The sequence below is a fragment of the Salmo salar genome, chromosome 11 (genome assembly GCF_965601325.2).
Source record: "Salmo salar chromosome 11, fSalSal1, whole genome shotgun sequence".
Taxonomy (NCBI): domain Eukaryota; kingdom Metazoa; phylum Chordata; class Actinopteri; order Salmoniformes; family Salmonidae; genus Salmo; species Salmo salar.
Window position 1 is genome coordinate 16,549,336 of NC_138301.1, and position 24,717 is coordinate 16,574,052.

The following is a 24,717-nucleotide window of genomic DNA, read 5'->3' on the forward strand; positions in this document are numbered from 1 at the left end:
ACTTACTGGTTTAGTAATGTTAACATTTCTATGTACAATTCCTTCCTTCAATCACAGTTCATGGACTCCATCACCAATAGAACTTGTGAAAGATGTGAACACAGAACTCAAGTAGTAGGGTACTATGCCTTGGGCAGCCTACTGCCATAGACGAGGGGTGATAATACCATCACACCCAGCATAGTCTATGTAGAGGGGGCTTATAGAGACCAGGACAGCAGGCTGCTCAGAGTCAGTGTTAGTACCAGGGCCAGAGAGCTGAGGGAGAGAACTGTCCCAGCACTGTCTGGGTTGGGGACAGGGTAGCCATAGCTGGTCCTGCAGTCGTTTTTCACTTCTTCATAAGGGATGGGAAGATCATCTGCAGCCGTACCCCTCAGGCTGTCTCATACCTGGAAGATAGGAGTTCGGAGTCAGGGAGGGTAACAAAGCACTGGAACAAATGGTGCATTAAAAATGCCTGTAATTTCTGTGTATGCCACTGTATTTTGTATTGCATCAGCCCTTTTTAAATAGATCTATGGAGGCTTGTGTGTTTATCAATCTTGTGGAAATAGTGTGTAACCTTTACTGTAGTACTCACATGCTCCACCTCTCTGAACACACTTAGCAGGTTGTCCCCCAGAGCAGCTTTCACCTCAGCATCTGTCCATCCTCTGCTCAGCAGCTCTGCCACCAGAGCAGCTTTCACCTCAACATCTGTCCATCCTCTGCTCAGCAGCTCTGCCACCAGAGCAGCTTTCACCTCAGCATCTGTCCATCCTCTGCTCAGCAGCTCTGCCACCAGAGCAGCTTTCACCTCAGCATCTGTCCATCCTCTGCTCAGCAGCTCTGCCACCAGAGCAGCTTTCACCTCAGCATCTGTCCATCCTCTGCTCAGCAGCTCTGCCACCAGAGCAGCTTTCACCTCAGCATCTGTCCATCCTCTGCTCAGCAGCTCTGCCACCAGAGCAGCTTTCACCTCAGCATCTGTCCATCCTCTGCTCAGCAGCTCTGCCACCAGAGCAGCTTTCACCTCAGCATCTGTCCATCCTCTGCTCAGCAGCTCTGCCACCAGAGCAGCTTTCACCTCAACATCTGTCCATCCTCTGCTCAGCAGCTCTGCCACCAGAGCAGCTTTCACCTCAGCATCTGTCCATCCTCTGCTCAGCAGCTCTGCCACCAGAGCAGCTTTCACCTCAGCATCTGTCCATCCTCTGCTCAGCAGCTCTGCCACCAGAGCAACTTTCACCTCAGTATCTGTCCAGCCTCTGCTCAGCAGCTCTGCCACCAGAGCAGGGTCTTAGACACGTCCTCCAGAAACTCCGAGACCCTGACAGACAGCACAGGTACAGAGGGGTGTGTGTGTGTCAAACTGAAGCCAATATTATCTCATTCTTCTGCACTCCTCCCCCAACAGAATGGGTTTCTTTCCACGTAAAACATTTATAAAATGTTTTACTACTATTACTACTCAGACATTACTTGACTTTTTATCAAATGTTTTACTACTAGTACTCAGACATTACTTTAAAAAAGAAATGCATTACTACTCAGACATATGACTTTAGACTTTTTTACTGGTATATTACAATGAGCAACTTTTAAGATAATACACTTTGCTCAATCAAGTTCAGTGGTGTTTTATTGTAACTAGGTGAATAACTCCTAGGTCAATTCACTCTACTCACCTGCCCACTCCATCATAATCTCCACCAAAACCAACGATACTGTGTCCAGCCACGGTCTTTATGTGGTCAAAGTGATCTAGATTAAATATGAAAAGAAAGGTGAATATACAGTGAATTCGGAAAGTATTCAGACCCCTTCCCTTTTTCCGCATTTTGTTACGTTACAGCCTTATTCTAAAAAAAAAAAATTAAATGCTAATTTATAAAAAATAAAAACAGAAATACATTATTTACATAAGTATTCAGACTCTTTGCTCTCAGACTCGAAATTGAGTTCAGGTGCATCCTGTTTCCATTGATCATCCTTGAGATGTTTCTACAACTTGATTGGAGTCCACCTGTGGTAAATTCAATTGATTGTGGACATGATTTGGAAAGGCACACACCTGTCTATATAAGGTCCCACAGTTGACAGTGCATGTCAGAGCAAAAACCAAGCCATGAGGCCGAAGGAATTGTCCGTAGAGCTCATAGACAGGATTGTGTTGAGAAGGGCCTTGGTCAGGGAGGTGACCAAGAATCCAGTGGTCACTCTGACAGAGCTCCAGAGTTCCTCTGTGGAGATGAGAGAACCTTCCAGAAGGACAACCATCTCTGCAGCACTCCACCAATCAGGTCTTTATGGTAGAGTGGCCAGACAGAAGCCCCTCCTCGGTAAAAGGCACATGAAACCCCACTAGGAATTTGCCAAAAGGCAACTAAAGGACTCAGACCATGAGAAACAAGATTGAACTCTTTGGTGTTAATTCCAAGCGTCACGTCTGGAGGAAACCTGGCACCAACCCTACGGTGAAGCATGGTGGTGGCAGCATCATGCTGTGTGGATGTTTTTCAGCGGCAGGGACTAGGAGACTAGTCAGGAATGAGGCAAAGATGAACGGAGCAAAGTAGAGATCCTTGATGAAAACCTGCTTTTAGTTTGTGTCTGTTTTCAAAAGTATTGGAAAGATCTGATGGCTTTTCTAACTTCCTTTTGATATCATTGTAGTTTTAATTTCACTGTATACATTACCACGTTTCTTTTGCAGTCTTATTGCTTACTTTTCTTTGCCTAAAACAACCTGTCTCAACCTTCCTCTAAACCCTTTCTCATCCTCCCCTCAGCCTATATTCCCAGACACCTCCTTTTCACTCTTAAACCCCTTTTCTGTTCCCTGTCTGTTTTCTCAATCCATGTTCCTCCCCTTATCCCGCCTGTCACATAACCCTTCATCCTATCACATGTCCACTCACCACCACTCTCAGGTCCAATTCCTTTATACACCTCACCCTCCTCAGCATCCAATCCCCTCACTCTGCCTACTCCCCTAGTACTTCTCCTCTCACTACCAGACTCCCAATTCTCTATTCCCTCGTCTCTCACCCTTCTCTCCTGACTCATCACCCTCCTCAGGGAAAGGATGAGGTCTAAGGAGAAGGAATGACTAAGTTCCTCATATGTATTCTGTAATCCACTATCCCCTTGCCCCTCTCGCCCATCACTCACCACCTTCCTCAGGACGTCGTCAGGCACGTTCCTCTTGTGTGGGCACACAGTGTAGGCAGAGGAGTGACTGAAGATGACTGGCGCTTTGGACAGGTCTAGAACCTGGTTCATCACTTTCTCTGACACGTGGGCCAAGTCAATCAACATCCCAATGCGGTTCATCTCAAATATAAGTTGCTGTCGGGTGAAAAACAATTATGAATGTTTCTGCCAGGACTGGGGGAAATGACCCTCTTACTGTGTCACCCTACTGGTGTTATAGAGACGATTATATGTGATTCATTCAGCCTATCAAACCTAATGATATGGTTTGTAGCTTGGATAGTCTGTCAAGAGAATGAATATGTTTTCATCCAGTGTGTTTTATACAAGTGATAAAATACTGCTATAACAAGCTGTAGGTGAAAATAAGTATTTGAGGGTAAGACAACAGTTTCTGAGGAATTGCCCATTTGATTAAAAAATTTACTTGGAATGCTCCCTATGTTTATGACAGGCATTTACACCTGATTTCCAAGTAAACTCAAAAGCAGAAGTTGTACAAGCTGCGCCAAATAGTATAGTAGATTTGACCAATGATATGAGTGGGTATTTCCAATGTGTGTGTGTGTGTGTGTGTGACCAACCTTTCCAAACTCAGACAGTCCATTGTGCTGCGATGGCTTGGCTCCCGAATCCACTAGCCAATTATCTGCCCTGGGGGGAAAACACACACAACCACAGTAAAACACCAGGCCAGCTTCTGGAAGTGATCTTTCTCTTCCACTTTCCTATATCCTGCTAATATGATATGAGTCAGTGAGGGACTGGGGGATTCACTAGGCCCTGTAGTCTGTCCAGGGCCATGGTTTGATTAGCTAGCCAATCTGTTTAGACGACTTTCCCAGAATATGATACCTCTGAAACAGGTGGCAACAGGAATCCCCTTTTTTCCCCACCACAGAATTCAGTGAAATACAGTATAATTTGTCTATTAATAAGCAGTTTCAGCTGTTACCTGTTGTGTCTCATTCATTTACATTCTTGTCATTTCTATCATAGCTGTATGTGCTCTTTGAGAGAGCATCATATGGTGTGTAAAGTGTTGATATACTTAGGAATCTCAACTATAAAGTACTACAAAAAAAATGTTGAGCACCTTGTCACTTACTAAGTATAATCTGTGGCACCTAGTCCCCAGACCAGGGTGGCCCTGTCGTCAGCAGGGTAGCAGAGCCTACTCACTATGGTGTGTTGCAGCCGTGGGTGAGGGTGATGTAGCGGACCCCCGGGTGGTACATGGTGCGCAGGGTGCCCAGGCTGCTGTCCAAAGAGTGTCCTCCGTCCACCCCGATCAGACTGGCCGTCCTGTCCATGATATCTGTGATAAAATAATTTCTTGATAATACAGGTGGGAAGTGAATACAACTTTGTTATCTATGGTATTTCACAGTGGAGAGTTCTAAAGGGGTTTCATTCTCATAAACAAATGTATGGCTCCATTTAATCCGTATCGCGGAAGTTCAGCTCTACAGTATGATTGAAATTTAGCGGAGACTGCATTCACGGTAAATGCTGCATATGTTTGGATCAATCGGAAATGACCTTTAAATGTATATTGCGGAATCTAAAACACTTCCGCTTTAAATATTGAATAGAGCCCTTACTGTTTAACTTTTGATCACATTTTTTGTAGATGACTCTCACCTTTGCTGCTGGTAGCAAACATGAAGGCTTCTGGGTATTTCATACACATTCTGTGGATGACGTCAATCTGCTCAAGAATTTGTCTGGCGGCATCTTTGTACTGAGTCTCACATGGTACATATGCTGCCCAGAACTGCAAGGGTACAATAAACATTTGATCAGTTTATGATAATGGAATTTTATATCCTAATGCTATAAATTAACAATCAATAAGCCTTGACTAATCCCCAGGGTTTGTAAGACACTGGGATCATAATTAGGCAAGGACTCAGCTTTCTGCAAAAGGTCTGTTCATTTTATTCAGATAATGTTCTCCGGTACAAATAACAAAGATGTTCATTTTATCCTCTCTCTCCGCTACTTACACACATCCACACCCAAAAGTAGATAACCTATGCACACACTTACGCACAGACAGTAGGTGAACAGTATCTCTTCCTTGACCTCCCACCACTGTTCCAGCACTGCCTGTTCCTTTCCCCATAGATTAGGAGAACCTTGAAGGCTCCTCCCGGTATCTCTAAATACACACACACATTTCTCTCCCTTTCCAGCCTCTACTAGACCTTTATGAGATGTTCATTACATTAATTATTAATTATCCATTGTCACGTCCTGGCCAGTATAAGGGTTAATTGTTATTGTAGTTTGGTCAGGACGTGGCAGAGGGTATTTGTTTTATGTGGTTCGGGGTGGTGTGTTTGTTGAAGGGCGATTGATTTATTATTTCCGGGGTTTGGTTTATGTTCTATGTTTAGGTATTTCTATGTTTAGTCGAGTGAGTGTATTTCTATGTTAGGTTAATGGGGGGGTTGGGACTCTCAATTGGAGGCAGGTGCTTCCTCGTTGACTCTGACTGAGAGTCCTATATATGGGTAATTGTTTGGTGTAGGTTTTGTGGGAGATTGTTACTTGTCTAGCGTGTATGAGCCTGAGAAGACTGTTCGGTGATCGTGAGTTCGTTTTTGTTATTTTGATGTTCATTTTGAGTTAATAAAAGTTCAAGATGAGCAACCGCACACCTGCTGCATTTTGGTCCTCCTTTCCCAATGACAACCGTGACAGAATCTCCCACCACAAAAGGACCAAGCAGCAGAGGAAAGAGCAACAGGTGGATTGTAAGGAGCAGTGGGAAATTGAGTTGGACCAACGAGAAAGATGGACATGGGAACAGATTATGGCCGGAGAGGGCCCATGGAGAAAATGGGGTGAGGACCGGGAACATTACCGAGGAACACGACTAGCGTTGAAGCACGAGAGGCACCCCCAATAAAAAATGTTGGGGGGGCACACGGGTAGTTTGGCTAGGCCAAGGAAGAGCCAGAAGCCAGCTACCCGTGATTATATGGAGGAGCGTATGGAGTGGAGGGCGCCATGTTTCGCGGAAGAGCGCACAATCTCGCCCATACGCACGAACAGTCCAGTGCGAGTTATTCCAGCCCATCGCAGGTGCCGTGCTAGAGTGGGCATCCAGCCTGGTAGGAGGATGCCTGCGCAGCGCATCTGGTCGCCTGTACGCCTCCTAGGACCAGGCTACCCAACTCCCGCTCTACGCACGGCAACCATCAGGCCCCTGCACGAGCACCCCGCTCGTACAGGGCTACTAGTTCCATCCAGCCAGGACGGGTTGTGCAGGAGGTAAGATCAAGACCGCCTGTGCGCCTCCATGGCCCGGTGTTTCCAGTTCCTGTCTCTCGTGCGGACCCGGAAGTGCGTCAGCCCAGTCCGACTCGTCCTGTTCCCGCTCCCCGCACTAGCCTGGAGGTGCGTGTTCCCAGTCTGGCACGTCCAGTACCAGCACCACGCACCAGGCTTCCAGTGCGTCAGCCCAGTCCGACGCGTCCTGTTCCCGCTCCCCGCACTAGCCTGGAGGTGCATGTTCCCAGGCTCATAACCCCAGTACCAGCACCACGCACCAGGCTTCCAGTGCGTCGGCACAGTCAGGAGTCGCCAGAGCTGCCCGTCAGTCAGGGGTCGCCAGAGCTGCCCGTCAGTCAGGGGTCGCCAGAGCTGCCCGTCAGTCAGGAGTCGCCAGAGCTGCCCGTCAGTCAGGAGTCGCCAGAGCTGCCCGTCAGTCAGGAGTCGCCAGAGCTGCCCGTCAGTCAGGAGTCGCCAGAGCTGCCCGTCAGTCAGGAGTCGCCAGAGCTGCCCGTCAGTCAGGAGTCGCCAGAGCTGCCCGTCAGTCAGGAGTCGCCAGAGCTGCCCGTCAGTCAGGAGTCGCCAGACCTGCCCGTCAGTCAGGAGTCGCCAGACCTGCCCATCGGCCAGGATCAGCCAGAGCGGCCCATCGGCCAGGATCAGCCAGAGCGGCCCATCTGCCCAGAGTCTGCCGATGACCAAAGACCAAGGGAGTCTAGCAGCAACCCTGAACTGAGTAAGCCTGACAATTCAGAACTTAAAGTGATTAACTGTTTAATTAATGAGTCTGCCTACAGGATGGAGAGGAAGAGGTCTGCCCATGATCCGGAGCAGGGGGAGTCTGCCTACGGTCCGAGGCTGATCGGGTCGGTCGGCACTCTGGAGGACAATAGGCCGGAGCCTGAACCACCACCTGCATAGGTGGGTTGGGGAGGGGGGGTGTAGCACAAGTGCCGTCGGTGACGGCAGCCACCCTCCCTTCCCTCCCTTTAGTTTAGGGGGATTTTTTGTTGTTGTTGTTTGGGGTTTTCGTTATTCTTGAGGTGCTTCCGGGGTCTGCACCTTTAGGGGGGGGGGGGGGGGGGGGTACTGTCACGTCCTGGCCAGTATAAGGGTTAATTGTTATTGTAGTTTGGTCAGGACGTGGCAGAGGGTATTTGTTTTATGTGGTTTCGGGTGGTGTGTTTGTTGAAGGGCGTTTGATTTATTATTTCCGGGGTTTGGTTTATGTTCTATGTTTAGGTATTTCTATGTTTAGTCGAGTGAGTGTATTTCTATGTTAGGTTAATTGGGGGGTTGGGACTCTCAATTGGAGGCAGGTGCTTCCTCGTTGCCTCTGATTGAGAGTCCTATATATGGGTAATTGTTTGGTGTAGGTTTTGTGGGAGATTGTTTCTTGTCTAGCGTGTATGAGCCTGAGAAGACTGTTCAGTGATTGTGAGTTCGTTTTTGTTATTTTGGTGTTCATTTTGAGTTAATAAAAGTTCAAGATGAGCAACCACACACCTGCTGCATTTTGGTCCTCCTTTCCCAACGACAACCGTGACATCCATGCTCCATAACTACTAATTAATGATGGATTATTGATTCATTTACCCTTATTAGATTATTCTCTTATCAGTTTATTATTATTGTTATCATGTAATACAGAGTTCCCCAACTGGCAGTTTTATTTGACCACCCCAAGTTTTCTGAGCAAAGAAAATACAAATTTAGTTGAATTTTCATTGTTGGACATAAACTGTAAAAGCACCATGAAATCAGCTCCAAGTGATTTTAATCTGGGAAATCTGTTCCCAAGTATTCCCACGCATAATAGAGAGAGGCACGTGATCATATACAGATGTAAGCAAGGTTTGAAATTATTATATTTTAGTCAAATATTATGTTTTATATCTGGGCTTCTTGCAGTCAATTTGCAGTCTACAAATTATTTGTAATTATGTTCCGGACCCCCAACCATCCGCTCAAGAAAATAAATTGTCCCGAGGCTGAATCAAGTTGATGATCCCTGATGTAATACATGCATTATTATCAACCACCCTCACATACGTCTTTTTGTGAGTCCTTGTCGGTTTTGTGTGTGTGCGTTCGTGCGTGCGTGGGTGCATGCATGCGTGTACCTGTGCTGCCAGTCGTCCCTCTCTGATCTTGGGGATGTTGGTGTGTGTATTGTTGAGGGTGTACAGATCCACTGTATTCAGCCGGTTGTTAAACTTCATCCTCATCTGCCAGGGCAGGTCATCTTTGGTGTCTCTTGTGCCTCTTCAGATTTCACAGTTCACTGTGTTCCCTCCACACTCTTCCTCTGTCCCCAAAGTGTCTCTTTGTGGGTCAGGCTCAAATAAAGAGAGTTTATTATGTCTCCTCAGTTCCTCTGTCATTATCACTTTGGTTGTAAAGTAAACACATGAAGTTAAGCATATTGGTTAATGTGTAATGTTCAGTACAACTCCCTCAAGTTTGAAATCCATATGCAAGACAACCCCAGTAATGATATAGATGTGGATTAACGTTGGACACTGCCCTATACCCAATGATGGCATGACCACTCAAATAAGAAATTATATTAAAACGTGTTATAAATATATGTACAGTTGAAGTCAGAAGTTTACATACACTTACAGTTGAAGTCGGAAGTTTACATACACTTATGTTGGAGTCATTAAAACTCGTTTGTCAACCACTCCACAAATTTCTTGTTAACAAACTATGGTTTTGGCAAGTCGGTTAGGACATCTACTTTGTGCATGACACAAGTCATTTTTACAACAATTGTTTACAGACAGATTATTTCACTTATAATTCACTGTATCACAATTCCAGTGGGTCAGAAGTTTACATACACTAAGTTGACTGTGCCTTTAAACAGCTTGGAATATTCCAGAAAATGATGGCATTGCTTTAGAAGCGTCTGATAGGCTAATTGACATAATTTGAGTCAATTGGAGGTGTACCTGTGGATGTATTTCAAGGCATACCTTCAAACTCAGTGCCTCTTTGCTTGACATCATCGGGAAAATCAAAAGAAATCAGCTAAGACCGAAAAATGTAGACCCCCACAAGTATGGTTCATCCTTGGGAGCAATTTCCAAACGCCTGAAGGTACCATGTTCATCTGTACAAACAATAGTACGCAAGTATAAACACCATGGGACCACGCAGCCGACAAACCGCTCAGGAAGGAGATGCGTTCTGTCTCCTAGAGATGAACGTACTTTGGTGCGAAAAGTGCAAATCAATCCCAGAACAACAGCAAAGGACCTTGTGAAGATGCTGGAGGAAACAGGTACAAAAGTATCTATATCCACAGTAAAACGAGTCCTATATCGACATAACCTGAAAGGCCGCTCAGCAAGGAAGAAGACACTGCTCCAAAACCACCATAAAAAAGCCAGACTACGGCTTGCAACTGCAGATGGGGACAAATATCGTACTTTTTGGAGAAATGTCCTCTGGTCTGATGAAACAAAAATAGAACTGTTTGGCCATAATGACCACCGTTATGTTTGGAGAAAAAAGGTGGAGGCTTACAAGCTGAAGAACACCATCCCAACCATGAAGCACGGGGGTGGCAGCATCATGTTGTGGGGGTGCTTTGCTGCAGGAGGGACTGGTGCACTTCACAAAATAGATGGCATCATGAGGAAGGAACATTATGTGGCTATATTGAAGCAACATCTCAAGACGTCAGTCAGGAAGTTAAAGCTTGGTCGCAAATGGGTCTTCCAATTGGACAATGACCCCAAGCACACTTCCAAAGTTGTGGCAAAATGGCTTAAGGACAACAAAGTCAAGGTATTGGAGTGGCCATCACAAAGCCCTGACCTCAATCCTGTGGAAGATTTGTGGGCAGAACTGAAAAAGCGTGTGTGAGCAAAGAGGCCTACAAACCTGACTCAGTTACACCAGCTCTGTCAGGAGGAATGGGCCAAAATTCACCCAACTTATTGTGGGAAGCTTGTGGAAGGCTACCCGAAACGTTTGACTCAAGTTAAACAATTTAAAGGCAATGCTACCAAATACTAATTGAGTGTATGCAAACTTCTGACCCACTGGGAATGTGATGAAAGAAATAAAAGCTGAAATAAATCATTCTGTCTGCTTTTATTCTGACATTTCACATTCTTAAAATAAAGTGGTGATCCTAACTGACCTAAGACATGGAATTTTTACTAGGATTAAATGTCAGGAATTGTGAAAACTGAGTTTAAATGTATTTGGCTAAGGTGTATGTAAACTTCCGACTTCAACCGTAGATAGCACCTCATCAACAATATGTGCTGAGGGTCGAAGTCTATCAGGGGTCAGGGGAAGTTTAATCAGATCTATCTAAAGGGTTAACCTTTTGCTCTACTCGGAGTGGAGTCACTGTTTTATGTCTAAAAATATAAATACATCTAAATTTGAGTCACAGTACCTGCATATGCCAGGTGTGATAGAACAATTACATATTTACCTGATTTGTTTGATATTAATAGTTAACGATTATATACTTAACTAATTGTAAGACATTTATGTTCTATTAAATGTCTGTGTGAACTGAGAGGAGCCTAAAAATCTACAGCTGGCATTCCATAGATAAGATGTGGTGGGTGTAACTGAGATAAAGAGAGCCTGGAAGAATAGAATAAAACCCTTATTGTTTCTAATCATCTTGCATCTGAGAAACAACACCAGAGGCAGATGATCACAGGGTGAACCCAAAGTGGCTTATGGTCCCCCCAATCTATATGGGAGGGGTGGAACCAGTCATGTTTAAGCATCTTTAGTGTCAGCTATATAAACATGCCTTGCGTGGGCATCTGGCTTAGTGAAGTTCAAATTATAATGTGTAATGTTTTGATAAAATATTTGATAAATGAGGTAAACCGGTATGCACTGGGTTACTATTGTAAAGTGTTATTTTGAGTGTTTTGTTGGATTTTTTTGGGACCGTGTTACATATTTAGATAGGAGACATGGGTACTCTGTAGGTAGTTTTGCACATTTGGATAGACATAAGAGAATCTATACCATAGTAATCGCAGTAGGCAATATCCCAGTGTGGATACAACACCCCGTTGTGGGACCACTAATTAGGCAATATCTTGATAATGATATGGGTTTCCCTGTTCATATAGACAGGGTTTAAAATTAAAATAACAGTGCTAACTGGTTTTTCCTCTTCCTCTAAATGGAAGAAATGTTACTTAAACAGGGAGTCACTACCTGGATTTGTCCAACAAGATATGCTAATTTGAGTTTCTACAGATGGTGCTATGGGGATGGAAATGGTTATTTCTACCATGCTGACCAATTGGTATGATCAGTATTAACATGATGAGTTGTTTCGTACTGACAAAAAATGTCCTCTGATTTAAATTGCTGAGAATTTCTTAATGATGTCTTTTTAAACCTTGGAATTTATATTTTAAATTGAGAGAAATCTCAAAATGGGAGAATGTCATAGAACAGTTACATATTTACCTGATTTGTTTGATATTAATAGTTAACGATTATATACTTAACTAATAGTAAGACATTTATGTTCTATTAAATGTCTGTGTGAACTGAGAGGAGCCTAAAAACTACAGCTGGCATTCCATAGATAAGATGTGGTGGGTGTAACTGAGATAAAGAGAGCCTGGAAGAATAGAATAAAACCCTTATTGTTTCCAATCATCTTGCATCTGAGAAACAACACCCAAAGTGGCTTATGCTGCCCCTAAATCTATGTGGGAGGGGTGGAACCAGCAATGACTAAGCATCTTTAGTGTCAGCTATATAACAACTCTGCATTGTCTGTAACGGTTAGGCTACTGGGCCCAAAGGTCAAGACTGTTGGGTTGACTAGTCTCATTATTTCAATAATTAATCAATATTAAATAAAGATGATTGTTTGAAGAAATGACAAAGTCTTTCTCAGTATGAATTTCCACGACACAAGGCAACAGGTACAGTAGCCTAGCGGTTAAGAGTGTTGGGCCAGTAACCAAAAGGTTGCTGGTTTGAATCCCTGAGCCAACTAGGTGAAAAATCGGTCAATGTGCACTTTAGCAAGGCACTTAACCCTAATTGGTCTAGACAGGAGCATCTGCTAAATTGCAAAATATATAAAAAATAAACACCGGTAAAAATATAAACGTGATTGGCTCAGTGTTCTGTCACTCATGGGGACTCTACGTCACTGCCAAACCTAAGGGTAGAGCTTGAAAATTGAAGTCCCTTGGGTGCTGCCATAGAGTTACATTAGAAGAGCACATCCAAGAAGGCTCAAGGTCATTGGCCACAGATAAAATTACGTCAAATCACGTTATATGTACAGTAGCTTTGATTGGACTGATCATGTCATCATACTTTCTAAATCTTAGCTAGCAGTCATCATCATGAATCAAGTCAACAATCTACTGGCAAATCCTTCTCAATCCTTGTCATTATGAAGAGAAATAATGAAGATAAATTATAGATAAAACGTATCATGCTCATCGGCCATTGGACAAACATTACACAACAAGTTGGAAATCACAAATTCAACAATGAGGGGTTTGGAAGGAATCAGTGACGAACTGCAAGCATTGCAAATGTCACGTTATCGAAGATAGCAGGAAAGGGGTAAGTCAGGCGCAGGAGACTGAGGTCCGTTGAACAAACGTTTAATACATCCCAGAGCAAATACGGCGACAAGGCAGGGTGCACAGTCAACAAAAGGAAGGAGAATAGCTCCAAACTGCAAATAGACGGGGCGCAGCCCGGCAACCCCAATGCCTATCCAAATACGTTGCGTAATCAAATACATACATAAATCCTGCCTACTACAATAAACGTAACACGAAACAATCCCGCACGAATCCCAAACGAAAACAGACAAACTAAATACCCCCCCACTAATGACAAACAAGGAACAGGTGCAGACTAAAACAGACATAACCAACAGACACTGAAACATGGATCGGTGGCAGCTAGTAGGCCGGCGACGACGACCGCCGAGCGCCGCTCGACCGGGGAGAGGCGCCACCTTCTGTGGACGTTGTGACAGAAAAGCAATCACTAGCCTGCTATTCAGTGGAATATATGTGTGGTCCCAATTCTAGGTTTAAGGGCTTTTCCAAGCTTAACCTCTCTTGGGTAGGGGGCAGTATTTTCACCTCCGGATGAAAAGTGTGCCCAAAGTAAACTGCCTGTTACTCAGGCCCAGAAGCTAGGATAAGCATATAATTGGTAGATTTGGATAGAAAACACCCAAAAGTTTCTAAAACTGTTAAAATAATGTCTGTGAGTATAACAGAACTGATATGGCAGGCGAAACCCCGAGGACAAACCATCCCCCCCACAAAACAATTGAGATCAAAGGATTTTCCAATTGTTTTCTATGAGATACGCTTATTATTAGGAACCTGGTTGCAGTTCCTATGGCTTCCACTAGATGTCAACAGTCTTTAGAAATTGTTCGATGTTTTTCTTTTGAGAAATGACAAAGTAGTCCTATTCATTGTGAGTTTCACTCCAGGTGGACTCTACTGTTTTGGTGCGCGTGTACTTGACCGTGCTTCACGTTATTTTTATCCGGTATTAGAAACAGTTTATTCCATCTTAAATTTTATTGTTTATTTACATTTTAGTGTACCTGAGGTTGGATTAGGAACGTTGTTTGAAATGTTTGGACCAAGTTTACAGATAACTTATTAGATACTTTGTAGGCATGTTGGGCGAGTTGAAACCTGTGTATTTCTGAATCAAATGCGCCAAATAAATGGACATTTTTGGGACATAAAGAAGGACATTATTGAACAAAAGGACCATTTGTGATGTTTCTGGGACATTTTGGAGTGCCAACAGAAGAAGATCTTCAAAGGTAAGGCATTAATTATATCGCTATTTCTGACTTTTGTGGCGCACCTGCCTGGTTGAAATATGATTTTCATGTGTTTGTATGCGGGGCGCTGTCCTCAGATAATCGCATGGTTTGCTTTCGCTGTAAAGCCTTTTTGAAATCTGACACCGTGGCTGGATTAACAAGAAATTAAGCTTTATTTTGATGAATAAGACATATATTTTCAAGAATGTTTTCTGCAATTTCACCGGATGTTGGCCAGGTGGGACACTACCGTCCCACCTGCCCATAACAAGTTTAAAATGATAAACATTCAACATTGGCCATGCTGTCAATCCAGCATGATTTCTGCCACACTCAAAACAACTGTTAACTCAGAACTGGGAAATCTGACTTCAGTGAGTTCAAGACAACTGGGAAGTTGGTAAAAAGAATTAGCTCTGACTGGGAAAATACATTTTGAACGATCATCCAACTTGGAATTGTAAGTCGGCACTCGGGCCTCTACGACCTGAAGATCCCTGAAGTCATCATGATTTGACCGTGTTTTTTCTGAGTTCCCATTTGTCTTGAAAGCAGCATAAATCCAGAGAATGACAGATTTTGATGACAAAATTCGCCCATGAAGGACTGCCGCACCCCTTCCTGTTCAAGTGAGGACCACACAACAAGAGTCCAAAAATGTCTTGTACGCTGTTGCATAAATGATGTAATGTGCCAGGGAAGATATGTATACTGGAGCTAAGCAAGTAATACTAAGTGTATGTTATGTAGTAAGCTGTTAGTAGCCTATGTGACTCACCCTAATAATTTGCCCTGTTTTCCCCTCTTAATTTTGCCTAGTGTTCTGACTTGGTGGTGCACATGTAGCCTATAACTTGTTTTAGAGAAATGTAATCATTGAAATATTGTAAGAGCTTTCATTGTCTGCTTATATGTGCCCTTTATTTATGCTTCGGTTCTGACTTGGTGTACAGAGAGAATACTCTAAGAACGGCCCATGTTCTGAATTCTGTTGCTGTACATTTCAAAAGTGCTGAACAAATAGTTATATAGACCACATCTGTCCTAGCTTACTCATTAATGTCTAAATTGAAATTACTGATTACCTCTTATACCCTTGTCGTCCCCTTATGCCATAGTTTGTACATCTCATTTGTCAGTAGAAACCACATTTGTTTAAGCAAGTCAGCCATATAAGCTATGTTTTTTTTAAAGGCTGAATGAACTGTTTCGCTGCCAGACAATGCTCCGCTGATATCCAGGTGTAGCAGTGGTAATTTGTTGGGACTGCTGTTGGGACTCTGCTGTTGGGACAGCTTTATGTAGACCCTAACAGTTTGTGGTCAAACTTTGTCACCGTTAAAGTGCAATTAATGTACTGTTTAGTGTTGTGTTGTGTTGTGTAGTGGCTTTGCTGGCATGCATCCGCCAACACTTTTTTTGTTTGCCTCACCAAGATTTACATAGACTATAGCTGCCTACAGCTGCCTACAGTTTAATTTAACCACCCTGTTGTTGCAGGAAATGTCCAGCACAGCAGGAAATTCAAACTTCTACTGTATTCAAGGTTTAAAAAGGCTTATGAAGTTTTTAATTTCCACTTAAAAATGTCAGACTTGATTTGTCCTTACTAAAACTTTATCAACCCCTACAAAAATGTCCATTAATTATAGTCTATATAATAATTCACATTTCCTGTTGCTGCAGGATTATTTTCCCACTGTGAGAAACTTGTCAAATTAAGATCCTTTATCTGTACCCTATCGCAAGTCCCTTGTGGATCCTTGGCTGTATAAGTGCTCATCTAGACCACTCGTGTTCACAAATGACTGTGGCCCGCTCACGTGTTGAGCAGTGTTCTGTGTACGTTCATGTTTCTGGAGCCCCACTCTGAATTAAGGCATAATGAACGGTTGACTCAGCTGATCCAGGCTTTTCCGTGGTATTTTCGAGACCTTTTCTCTCATCCTCTCACTGTTCTACGTTGTCAGGCCTATATGGGATCTGGAAGATAGGGGGTTCAGATCAGGAACATTCAGACATGTTGAGTTTACACCTGGAAACTTTTGCTGCTAAATAGCATATAATACATTACAGGTATTCCTAATAATCATAAATAGTAAAGCCTTAGACAAGTAAGCCTTGTCCAAGCCAGAACGACACATAGGGGCAGGAGCAAGAACACCCCATGGACATGACACTAGTCGGTCACAGGACCTCAACCCCAATCCATTTCCTTAATGCAGAGTGCCAAGCAGAGAGGCATGATGTTCAATCCCTGGTATGACTCGACCAGAGATAGAACCCCAATCTTCCAATCTCAGTGCAGACACTCTAACACAAGGCCACAGTGTTGGTTTATTCATTTATGACTGAATTCATCGTTTTATGGGTACCATTAGCTTATCTTCCTGACTATTGTGAGGACCATCCCATAGCTTCAATGCCATACAACACTCCTTCCGTGGCCTCCAACTGCTTTTAAATGCTAGTAAAACTAAGTGCATGCTCTTCAACTGATTGCTGCCCGCACCCTCCCATCCGACTAGCATCACTACTCTGGACGGTTCAGACCTAGAATTTGTGGACAACTACAAATACCTAGGCGTGTGGTTAGACTGTAAACTCTCCTTCCAGACTCACATTAAGCATCTCCAATCCAAAATTAAATCTAGAATCTGCTTCCTATTTCGCAACAAAGCCTCTGTCACTCATGCTGCCAAACATACCCTCGTAAAACTGACCATCCTACCGATCCTTGACTTCGGCAATGTCATTTACAAAATATCCCCCAACACTCTACTCAGCAAACTGGATGTAGTCTATCACAGTGCCATCCGTTTTGTCACCAAAGCCCCATATACTGTGACCTGTATGCTCTCATTGGCTGGACCTCACTACATATTCATCGCCAAACCAACTGGCTCAAGGTCATCTATAAGTCTTTGCTAGGTAAAGCCCCGCCTTATCTCAGCTCACTGGTCACCATAGCAACACCCAATTTCAGCTTCAATTTTTTTGTAAGTTGTTGAATATGCATTTTAAAAGAGAGGCCATCATCAATCAAAATTCCAAGATATTTATATGAGGTTACATCCTCAATCTCCTTTCCCTGACAGGTAGTAATAGGTGAAAGGTTCAGAGGTCTATTTCTTGCTTTAGAAAACACCATTAGTTTAGTTTTGTCAGTATTGAGGATAAGCTTCAATTGACACAAGGTATGTTGAACAGTATAAAAAGCAGTTTGCAAGTTCTGGAAAGCTTTTGTAAGAGATGAGGCACAACAGTAAATAACAGTATCATCAGCATAAAAATGAAGTTGCGCATTTTGGACATTTTTGTCAAAATTATTTATATAAAGTCCTGGGTAAATAAATACCTTACTGTGATTGCTTTCAATTAAAATGGTCAAAAAGAAACAAAAATAGCTTCGTAGCAAATAGCAATTTCTCAGGCAAGAATTTTGCTAGGACTTTCTGGGAGTGGTCTGAGTGGGGAGGGGAAAATTGTTATTGGTAGAGAGGTTTGGAACTCTCTTTCTTACTATTTTACCACCTGGCGATGTCACCAGGCAGGTCAGAACAGGCTGAGATTTCAGGTGGTCTTTTCAAACAGCACTTACACTAAAAGAACATTATCATCATTTTTACAATTTCACAGTATTATTCCAACCTCATAGTGTGGAAATATATATAAAACATGGGTGAAAAACATATTTCTGCACTGGGCCTTTAACCATGTTTTGAGGCTATGCAGTGTTTACATTTACATTGTTTACAATCATTGGAGTAAATCAAATTTTTATTTTGGGTTCTGATGGAGTAGGACAGTTGAACTAAGCTCATGAGGCATTTATAAAGTTATATTCCTTAAGCATCAATGAGTATATATCATTAATTTCTAAGTCCAAAAAATTGATGTAGCAGCTAAGGATTCCAGCTTTATGACCCTGACCAACAGGCTCAGAGACAATTTCTATGTACAGGCAGTGCGGATCATTTTACTCAGCCCCAACTTCATCTGTACAAAAGAAAATTAAAAAATCTCTATACAAATGGTAATTCCCATAGCTACAGTACCTACCATACAGTACATTTCCTCCTGGGAAATCCCCTTCCATCCAGACAAGATTAACAATTTCTACAGCTACACCCACTCAGCTTTTCTCCAATGAGTTCCTCTTACAGTTCCTGTTGTATCTTACTGCTTCGCTATTTAAGGTCTGTAGCAAGCCAGATCATCTCATACTTCCTCACAGATTGTCAGTCAGACAAACAGACAGAGACACAGGCACAGGCAGACCAAAAGGTAGACAGGTAGTTAAGTAGACAAGCAGTCAGACAGGCAGGCAGACAGACAGACATGGCCAGGCTGGACGTGACAGAAACCTTCCATCACATCTCATTCCCTGGGCATATTCATACCCAGGACTCCCTGAACTATGCCCTCCACTTCAAGTTCCAGGACAGGGACACTGTCATCGCCACCTACCCCAAATCAGGTAAGGACAGGACAGCTCTGTCACACCTCTGCTCGTTGTCACAACACATTAGACATGCTGCAACACTAACCAACTATAGTACTTCTCCCTCTTTCACACACTTTGCAGTTGAAGAAAACGGTCAGGGCTTTAATAACTGTATATGTACAGACTACAGTAGGTTATTGTATTGTCACGGTTGGTTTTACTTGTCATTGATTAATTGCTTTCAAGATCCACTTCTCTCAGACCACCTGTCTTTATGGAAGTAGTGGTTTAGGGAGGGATTCAATGAGGACAGGGGTATTAGGTGTACAGTTCTCTCTTATCTCTCTCTCTTTCTTAATTCTTTCTTTCCGTCTATGATCTCTGGTTAAAGGGACTACCTGGATGCAGGAGGTGGTCACTCTTGTGAAAAACAGAGGGGACCCACAACTCTCCAAAACTGTTCCCAACTGGGCCCGAGCCCCCTGGCTGGAACAGTATTACAGTGAAAAGGTGCTGGGGGCCACCCAAGGGCCCCGAATCATCACCACTCACCTGCCCTACAACCTGCTGGCCTCTGCCCTCCAGGGTTCCAAAGCTAAGGTAGGATGTGGTTATGTTGAAGAGACTATTCTCAAAGCTGTGAGACATTTCCTATTTTGTAAAGCCACTCCATGGACATAATATATTGATAGTTAGTGACACTATCTCCACCCCGTCTCTCAGGTCATCTATGTCGCCAGAAACCCCAAAGATGTTGTTGTGTCATATTACCACTTCCATAAAATGGCCAAGTTCCTCCCAGAACCCAACTCATTTGATGAGTTTCTGGATGGTTTTCTAGAGGGTACAGGTGAGTGGACACTAATGATTTGTACCTCAAGCAATTCTGGGATTTAATCATCCTGTTAACAGTCAGATCTAATCCAACGTTTACCCTTTTTACAGTGAGTTATGGGTCCTGGTTCGATCATGTGAAAGGCTGGACGAGACAAGCAGAAGTCTTGGCAAATGTTCTTTATATCTCTTATGAGGAGATGTGGCTGGTAGGAGAACTCTTGTCTATTACTGTCTGCTATTTGTTGAGGTTGTCATAACTTGCAAACACCCCATTACATTCTCTCTTCCTCATGGCAGTTGTGTCACCCCTAACCATATTGTAGACATGTCAATTTAAGGGCATCAAAACACAACACTTGTATCACAGCAGTTGTATTATAGTCTCATGAGCTTCTGAGGTTGTGTTAACTACAGAAATAGGCTATTCTTCAGACATGAAAATATTAGTCATAGATTATAAATAGACCATTGTGAGATGCTATTTTAAGTGACATTATGATTTATTCTTGGAGAACAGGTGCACATAAAATACCACATGAACATTGTTTTAGGAAAAAGAATTGCTTGCATTATTAATATTCACTGTATCCACCCTAATGAGCGTTTGATCTCTTAGTATGTCACAAATGTTGTTGATAGACTAGACATGGAGGATCAATTCAGCCTCTTGTGAAAACAACCCTCTTTGTCTGTATCTATAATAAGAGCGTTGACTTTTCTCAGGACCTGCGAGGCTCGATGGAGAAGATCAGCGCTTTCCTGCAGTGCCCCCTAGTGGGCGAGGAGTTAACCAGCTCCCTGAGACACTGCAGCTTCAGCAGCATGAGAGACAACACCATGGTGAACTACACCCTGGTCCCACAGGAGATCATGGACCACAGCAAAGGCAAATTCATGAGGAAAGGTGAGGCTCCCTTGCTCAACAGGAGTACAATCCTGACTAGAGATATGTGTCAGTCAGTGCCAGAAGGATAGAACAGTACCATAGACCTCCCCTGCACTCACAGTGTTGTGGAGAGAGATTGGCCATAACAATGAAGACCTTGTTCTGTTTGCAGGTAAAATCGGTGACTGGAGAAACACTTTCACAGAGGACCAGATTTGTTTTTTCGACACCGTCTACAGCCAGCAGATGCAAGGCTGTCCGCTGACCTTTCTGTGGGAGTGTCCTGAGGAGGAGGAGGAGTAGGAGGACAGGCCTCTGGGGGTCAGGGGAGGGCCCATATCCTCCATGCCGCCGGAGATTGATGGATACGCTTCATACAAGCCCTGGGATTCTCCCACTGATGTTCTCTGTGTTTTTGTGAATGTAAATATAACGTACATAAGCCAATATAGTAAAATAATATAATAAAATAGATATGCTAATATAAACAAATATTGTGTGTGGCCTATTTGCTGTTGTAGTTTGGTTTCTCCACCTCTAAAGCAATCTAAATGTTACAGTTAACTGAATGAGAGTGAGGTTTCTCCTGCATCTTGGCTTGTGCTGCAATAGCTAGATGAACAAACCATGTCTCCTCCCTAGCTAGCGCTGTCAGCCTGTCCCTCTCATTAGCCTGCTGATGGGATCCGAGAGGGACACATTTAACTTCCTGATACTGGCGCATTAGAAAACCTCCCAGTGCATCAAGCAGAAGGGCTCATATATTAACTCCAGACAGACTAACAGGTTCATTAAAAGCTATTGTTACGTCAGTCACATAGCTTGACTCCGAACAACCTGGATTTCCCATCTAGAGCTCATAGCTACGTACTGTACTTCCATCAGTAAGGTTGTTGGAAAACGATGTGACAGATGCTAACATATAGGCGGATATTATCGTTAGGCCTACCTAATCGCAGATTCCATGTGCTGCTCATCTAAAATAATGTGAAGGATGGTGAGTTGTGTATTGAAAGCATTTGTGACAGTAAGGATACTGTCTCATCCACCAGAGACTGTGGTCATGTGTCTTTATCATAGTGCGGCGGTTGTCTCGTTGATGCTGCTAAAATGTACACCCACATACTAAATGTCCACCTAGTGCATGTCATGTTATTCAGTCTGGGTTGGTTGTTGAAGTTGTCCTTGCGAGGCTTGTGTGTCAAGGGTCCTGTGTTCAGCTGTCAGTGACGTCAGGATTCACCACTGGATTCCATTACAAAGTGGTGTGCCAGAGCTATTTCTGGGGGTCAGCATGAACTCTGTCCCTGTGTGACATGTATTCAACCTCTCTTTCGTATCGTCTGAGATCCCCAAAGATTGGAAAGCTGCCGCGGTCATCCCCCTCTTCAAAGGGGGAGACACTCTAGACCCAAACTGTTATAGACCTATATCCATCCTGCCCTGCCTTTCTAAAATCTTCGAAAGCCAAGTTAATAAACAGATCACCGACCATTTCAAAACCCACCGTACCTTCTCCACTATGCAATCTGGTTTCCGAGCTGGTCATGGGTGCACCTCAGCCACGCTCAAGGTCCTAAACGATATCATAACCGCCATCGATAAAAGACAGAACTGTGCAGCTGTCTTTATCGACCTGGCCAAGGCTTTCAACTCTGTCAATCACCACATTCTTATCAGCAGACTCAATAGCCTTGGCTTCTCAAATGACTGCCTCGCCTGGTTCATCAACTACTTCTAAGATAGAGTTCAGTGTGTCAAATCGGAGGGCCTGTTGTCCGGATCTCTGGCAGTCTCTATGGGGGTGTCACAGGGTTCAATTCTCGGGCCGACTCTTTTCTCTGTATACATCAATGATGTCTCTCTTGCTGCTGGTGATTCTCTGATCCACCTCTACGCAGACGACACCATTCTGTATACATCTGGCCCTTCTTTGGACACTGTGCTAACAAACCTCCAATCGAGCTTCAACGCCATACAGCACTCCTTCCGTGGCCTCCAACTGCTTTAAATGCTAGTAAAACTAAGTGCATGCTCTTCAACCGATTGCTGCCCGCACCCTCCCGCCCGACTAGCATCACTACTATCGACGGTTCTGACCTAGAATATGTGGACAACTACAAATACCTAGGTGTCTGGTTAGACTGTAAGCTCTCCTTCCAGACTCACATTAAGCAACTCCAATCCAAAATTAAATCCAGAATTGGCTTCCTATTTCGCAACAAAGCCTCCATCACTCATGCTGCCAAACATACCCTTGTAAAACTGACTATCCTACCGATCCTTGACTTCGGCGATGTCATTTACAAAATAGCTCCCAACACTCTACTCAGCAAATTGGATGCAGTCTATCACAGTGCCATCCGTTTTATCACCAAAGCCCCATATACTACCCACCACTGTGACCTGTACGCTCTCGTTGGCTGGCCCTCACTACATATTCGTCGCCAAACCCACTGGCTCAAGGTAATCTTTGCTAGGTAAAGCCCCGCCTTATCTCAGCTCACTGGTCACCATAACAACACCCACCCGTAGCACGCACTCCAGCAGGTATATTTTACAGGTCATCCCCAAAGCCAACACTTCCTTTGGGCGCCTTTCCTTCCAGTTCTCTGCTACCAATGACTGGAACGAACTGCAAAAATCACTGAAGATGGAGTCTTATATCTCCCTCTCTGACTTTAAGCATCAGCTGTCTGAGCAGCTTACCGATCGCTGTACCTGTACACAGACAATCTGTAAATAGCACACCCAACTACCTCTCCCCATATTATTACTTACCCTTTTGCTCTTTTGCACCCCAGTATCTCTACTTGCACATCATCATCTTCACATCTATCACTCCAGTATTAATGCTAAATTGTAATTATTTTTGCCTCTAGGGCCTATTTATTGCCTACCTCCCTACTCTTCATTTGCACACACTGTACATAGATTTTTCTATTTTTCATTTATTTTGCTGTTCTTGTCACACTGCTTTGCTTTATCTTGGCCAGGTCGCAGTTGTAAATGAGAACTTGTTGTCAACTGGCCTACCTGGTTAAATAAAGGTGAAATAAAACAGTAAAAACGGAAGTGGTTTAGTCAAAGAGGAAGTGGTCTATTATTTCACTGGTGGTAAGTCCCAAGTCACATGTGTCCCCATACCCTTTGGGCCTGTGAAGTTGTCAGCTCTAGTGGAAACATTATGGTGAAGTTATGCGAACACTAACAAAGGTCATAATCCTCCTGATCACAGTTTATATCAATGAGAGGCAGTGTGTCAAGCTGATCCAATGAGTGTCCCCTCAGCAACTAATGACTTCGATCTTCATCTGCTGCTCTCAGACTCCGGCTGCTTGATTAGTACTTACACGGCAAGACAAGTGGTGCTTCAGAGAGCGTATATCTGGCAGGAATGTTTCTTTGATGAGAAGTGTTGTTTATCAGGGGAAGTGCTGTTTATTAGGGGAAGGGGCAAGAGCTAGAGTACTGCACCTGGCCACCAGGAGGGTGGCACGTGGTTGTGTTGCCAGACAGACTCCACTGTGGAGACCTGCTACCGCCCTCATACACCACCCAAATATAACTCTATGATTCCATATTTCAGAATAGGGCATGGTGATGGGTCTTTGGATGAGTATACACTTCATTTTTATGCGCTACGCGATTCAGCCCTGATGGTCCCGTTCTGTGAGCTTGTGTGTTCTACCACTTTGCAGCTGAGCCGTTGTTGCTCCTAGACATTTCCACTTCACAATAACAGCACTTACAGTTGACCGGGGCAGGTCTGGTAGGGCAGAAATTTTTACTAACTGACTTATTGGAAAGGTGGCATCCTATGACGGTGCCACGTTGAAAGTCACTGAGCTCTTCAGTAAGGCCATTGTACTGCCAGTGTTTGTCCATGGAGATTGCATGGCTGTGTGCTTGGTTTTATACACCTGTCAGCAAAGGGTGTGGCTGAAATTAGCCGAATCCACTAATTTGAAGGGGTGTCCACATACTTACGTATATAGTGTATGTTGAATTTGCATTTCCACACCAGAGATAATTATGATGTTTTGGATGAAAGAATGTGAAGACATTTAGCTATTCTTAATCTACATTACATTACATTACATTTAAGTCATTTAGCAGACGCTCTTATCCAGAGCGACTTACAAAATGGTGCATTCACCTTATGATATCCAGTGGAACAACCACTTTACAATAGTGCATCTAAATCTTTTAAGGGGGGGGGGGGGGGGG

At 43.6% G+C, this 24,717-nt stretch overlaps 1 protein-coding gene and 1 pseudogene across 1 annotated transcript; one reads left to right on the forward strand and one right to left on the reverse strand.

Moving 5' to 3' along the window:
- Window positions 1-47: 47 nt before the first annotated feature.
- On the reverse strand, window positions 48-16,169 carry LOC106562176 (dipeptidase 1-like; annotated as a pseudogene).
- Window positions 16,170-18,526: 2,357 nt separating this feature from the next.
- On the forward strand, window positions 18,527-20,979 carry LOC106562189 (sulfotransferase 2B1). Its single transcript, XM_014126882.3, has 6 exons — window positions 18,527-18,797; window positions 19,156-19,364; window positions 19,488-19,614; window positions 19,710-19,807; window positions 20,325-20,505; window positions 20,660-20,979. The coding sequence occupies exons 1-6, from the start codon at window positions 18,659-18,661 to the stop codon at window positions 20,788-20,790; spliced, it is 885 nt and encodes a 294-aa protein (XP_013982357.1). The 5' UTR covers window positions 18,527-18,658; the 3' UTR covers window positions 20,791-20,979.
- Window positions 20,980-24,717: the final 3,738 nt, after the last annotated feature.

Bases quoted from the DNA above. Each gene is read 5' to 3' on its own strand.
- LOC106562189 (XM_014126882.3), top strand. From the start codon at position 18,659: ATGGCCAGGCTGGACGTGACAGAAACCTTCCATCACATCTCATTCCCT. The intron at 19,615-19,709 runs GTGAGTGGACAC...CCCTTTTTACAG, and splicing joins TGGTTTTCTAGAGGGTACAG to TGAGTTATGGGTCCTGGTTC. The intron at 20,506-20,659 runs GTGAGGCTCCCT...TTCTGTTTGCAG, and splicing joins AGGCAAATTCATGAGGAAAG to GTAAAATCGGTGACTGGAGA.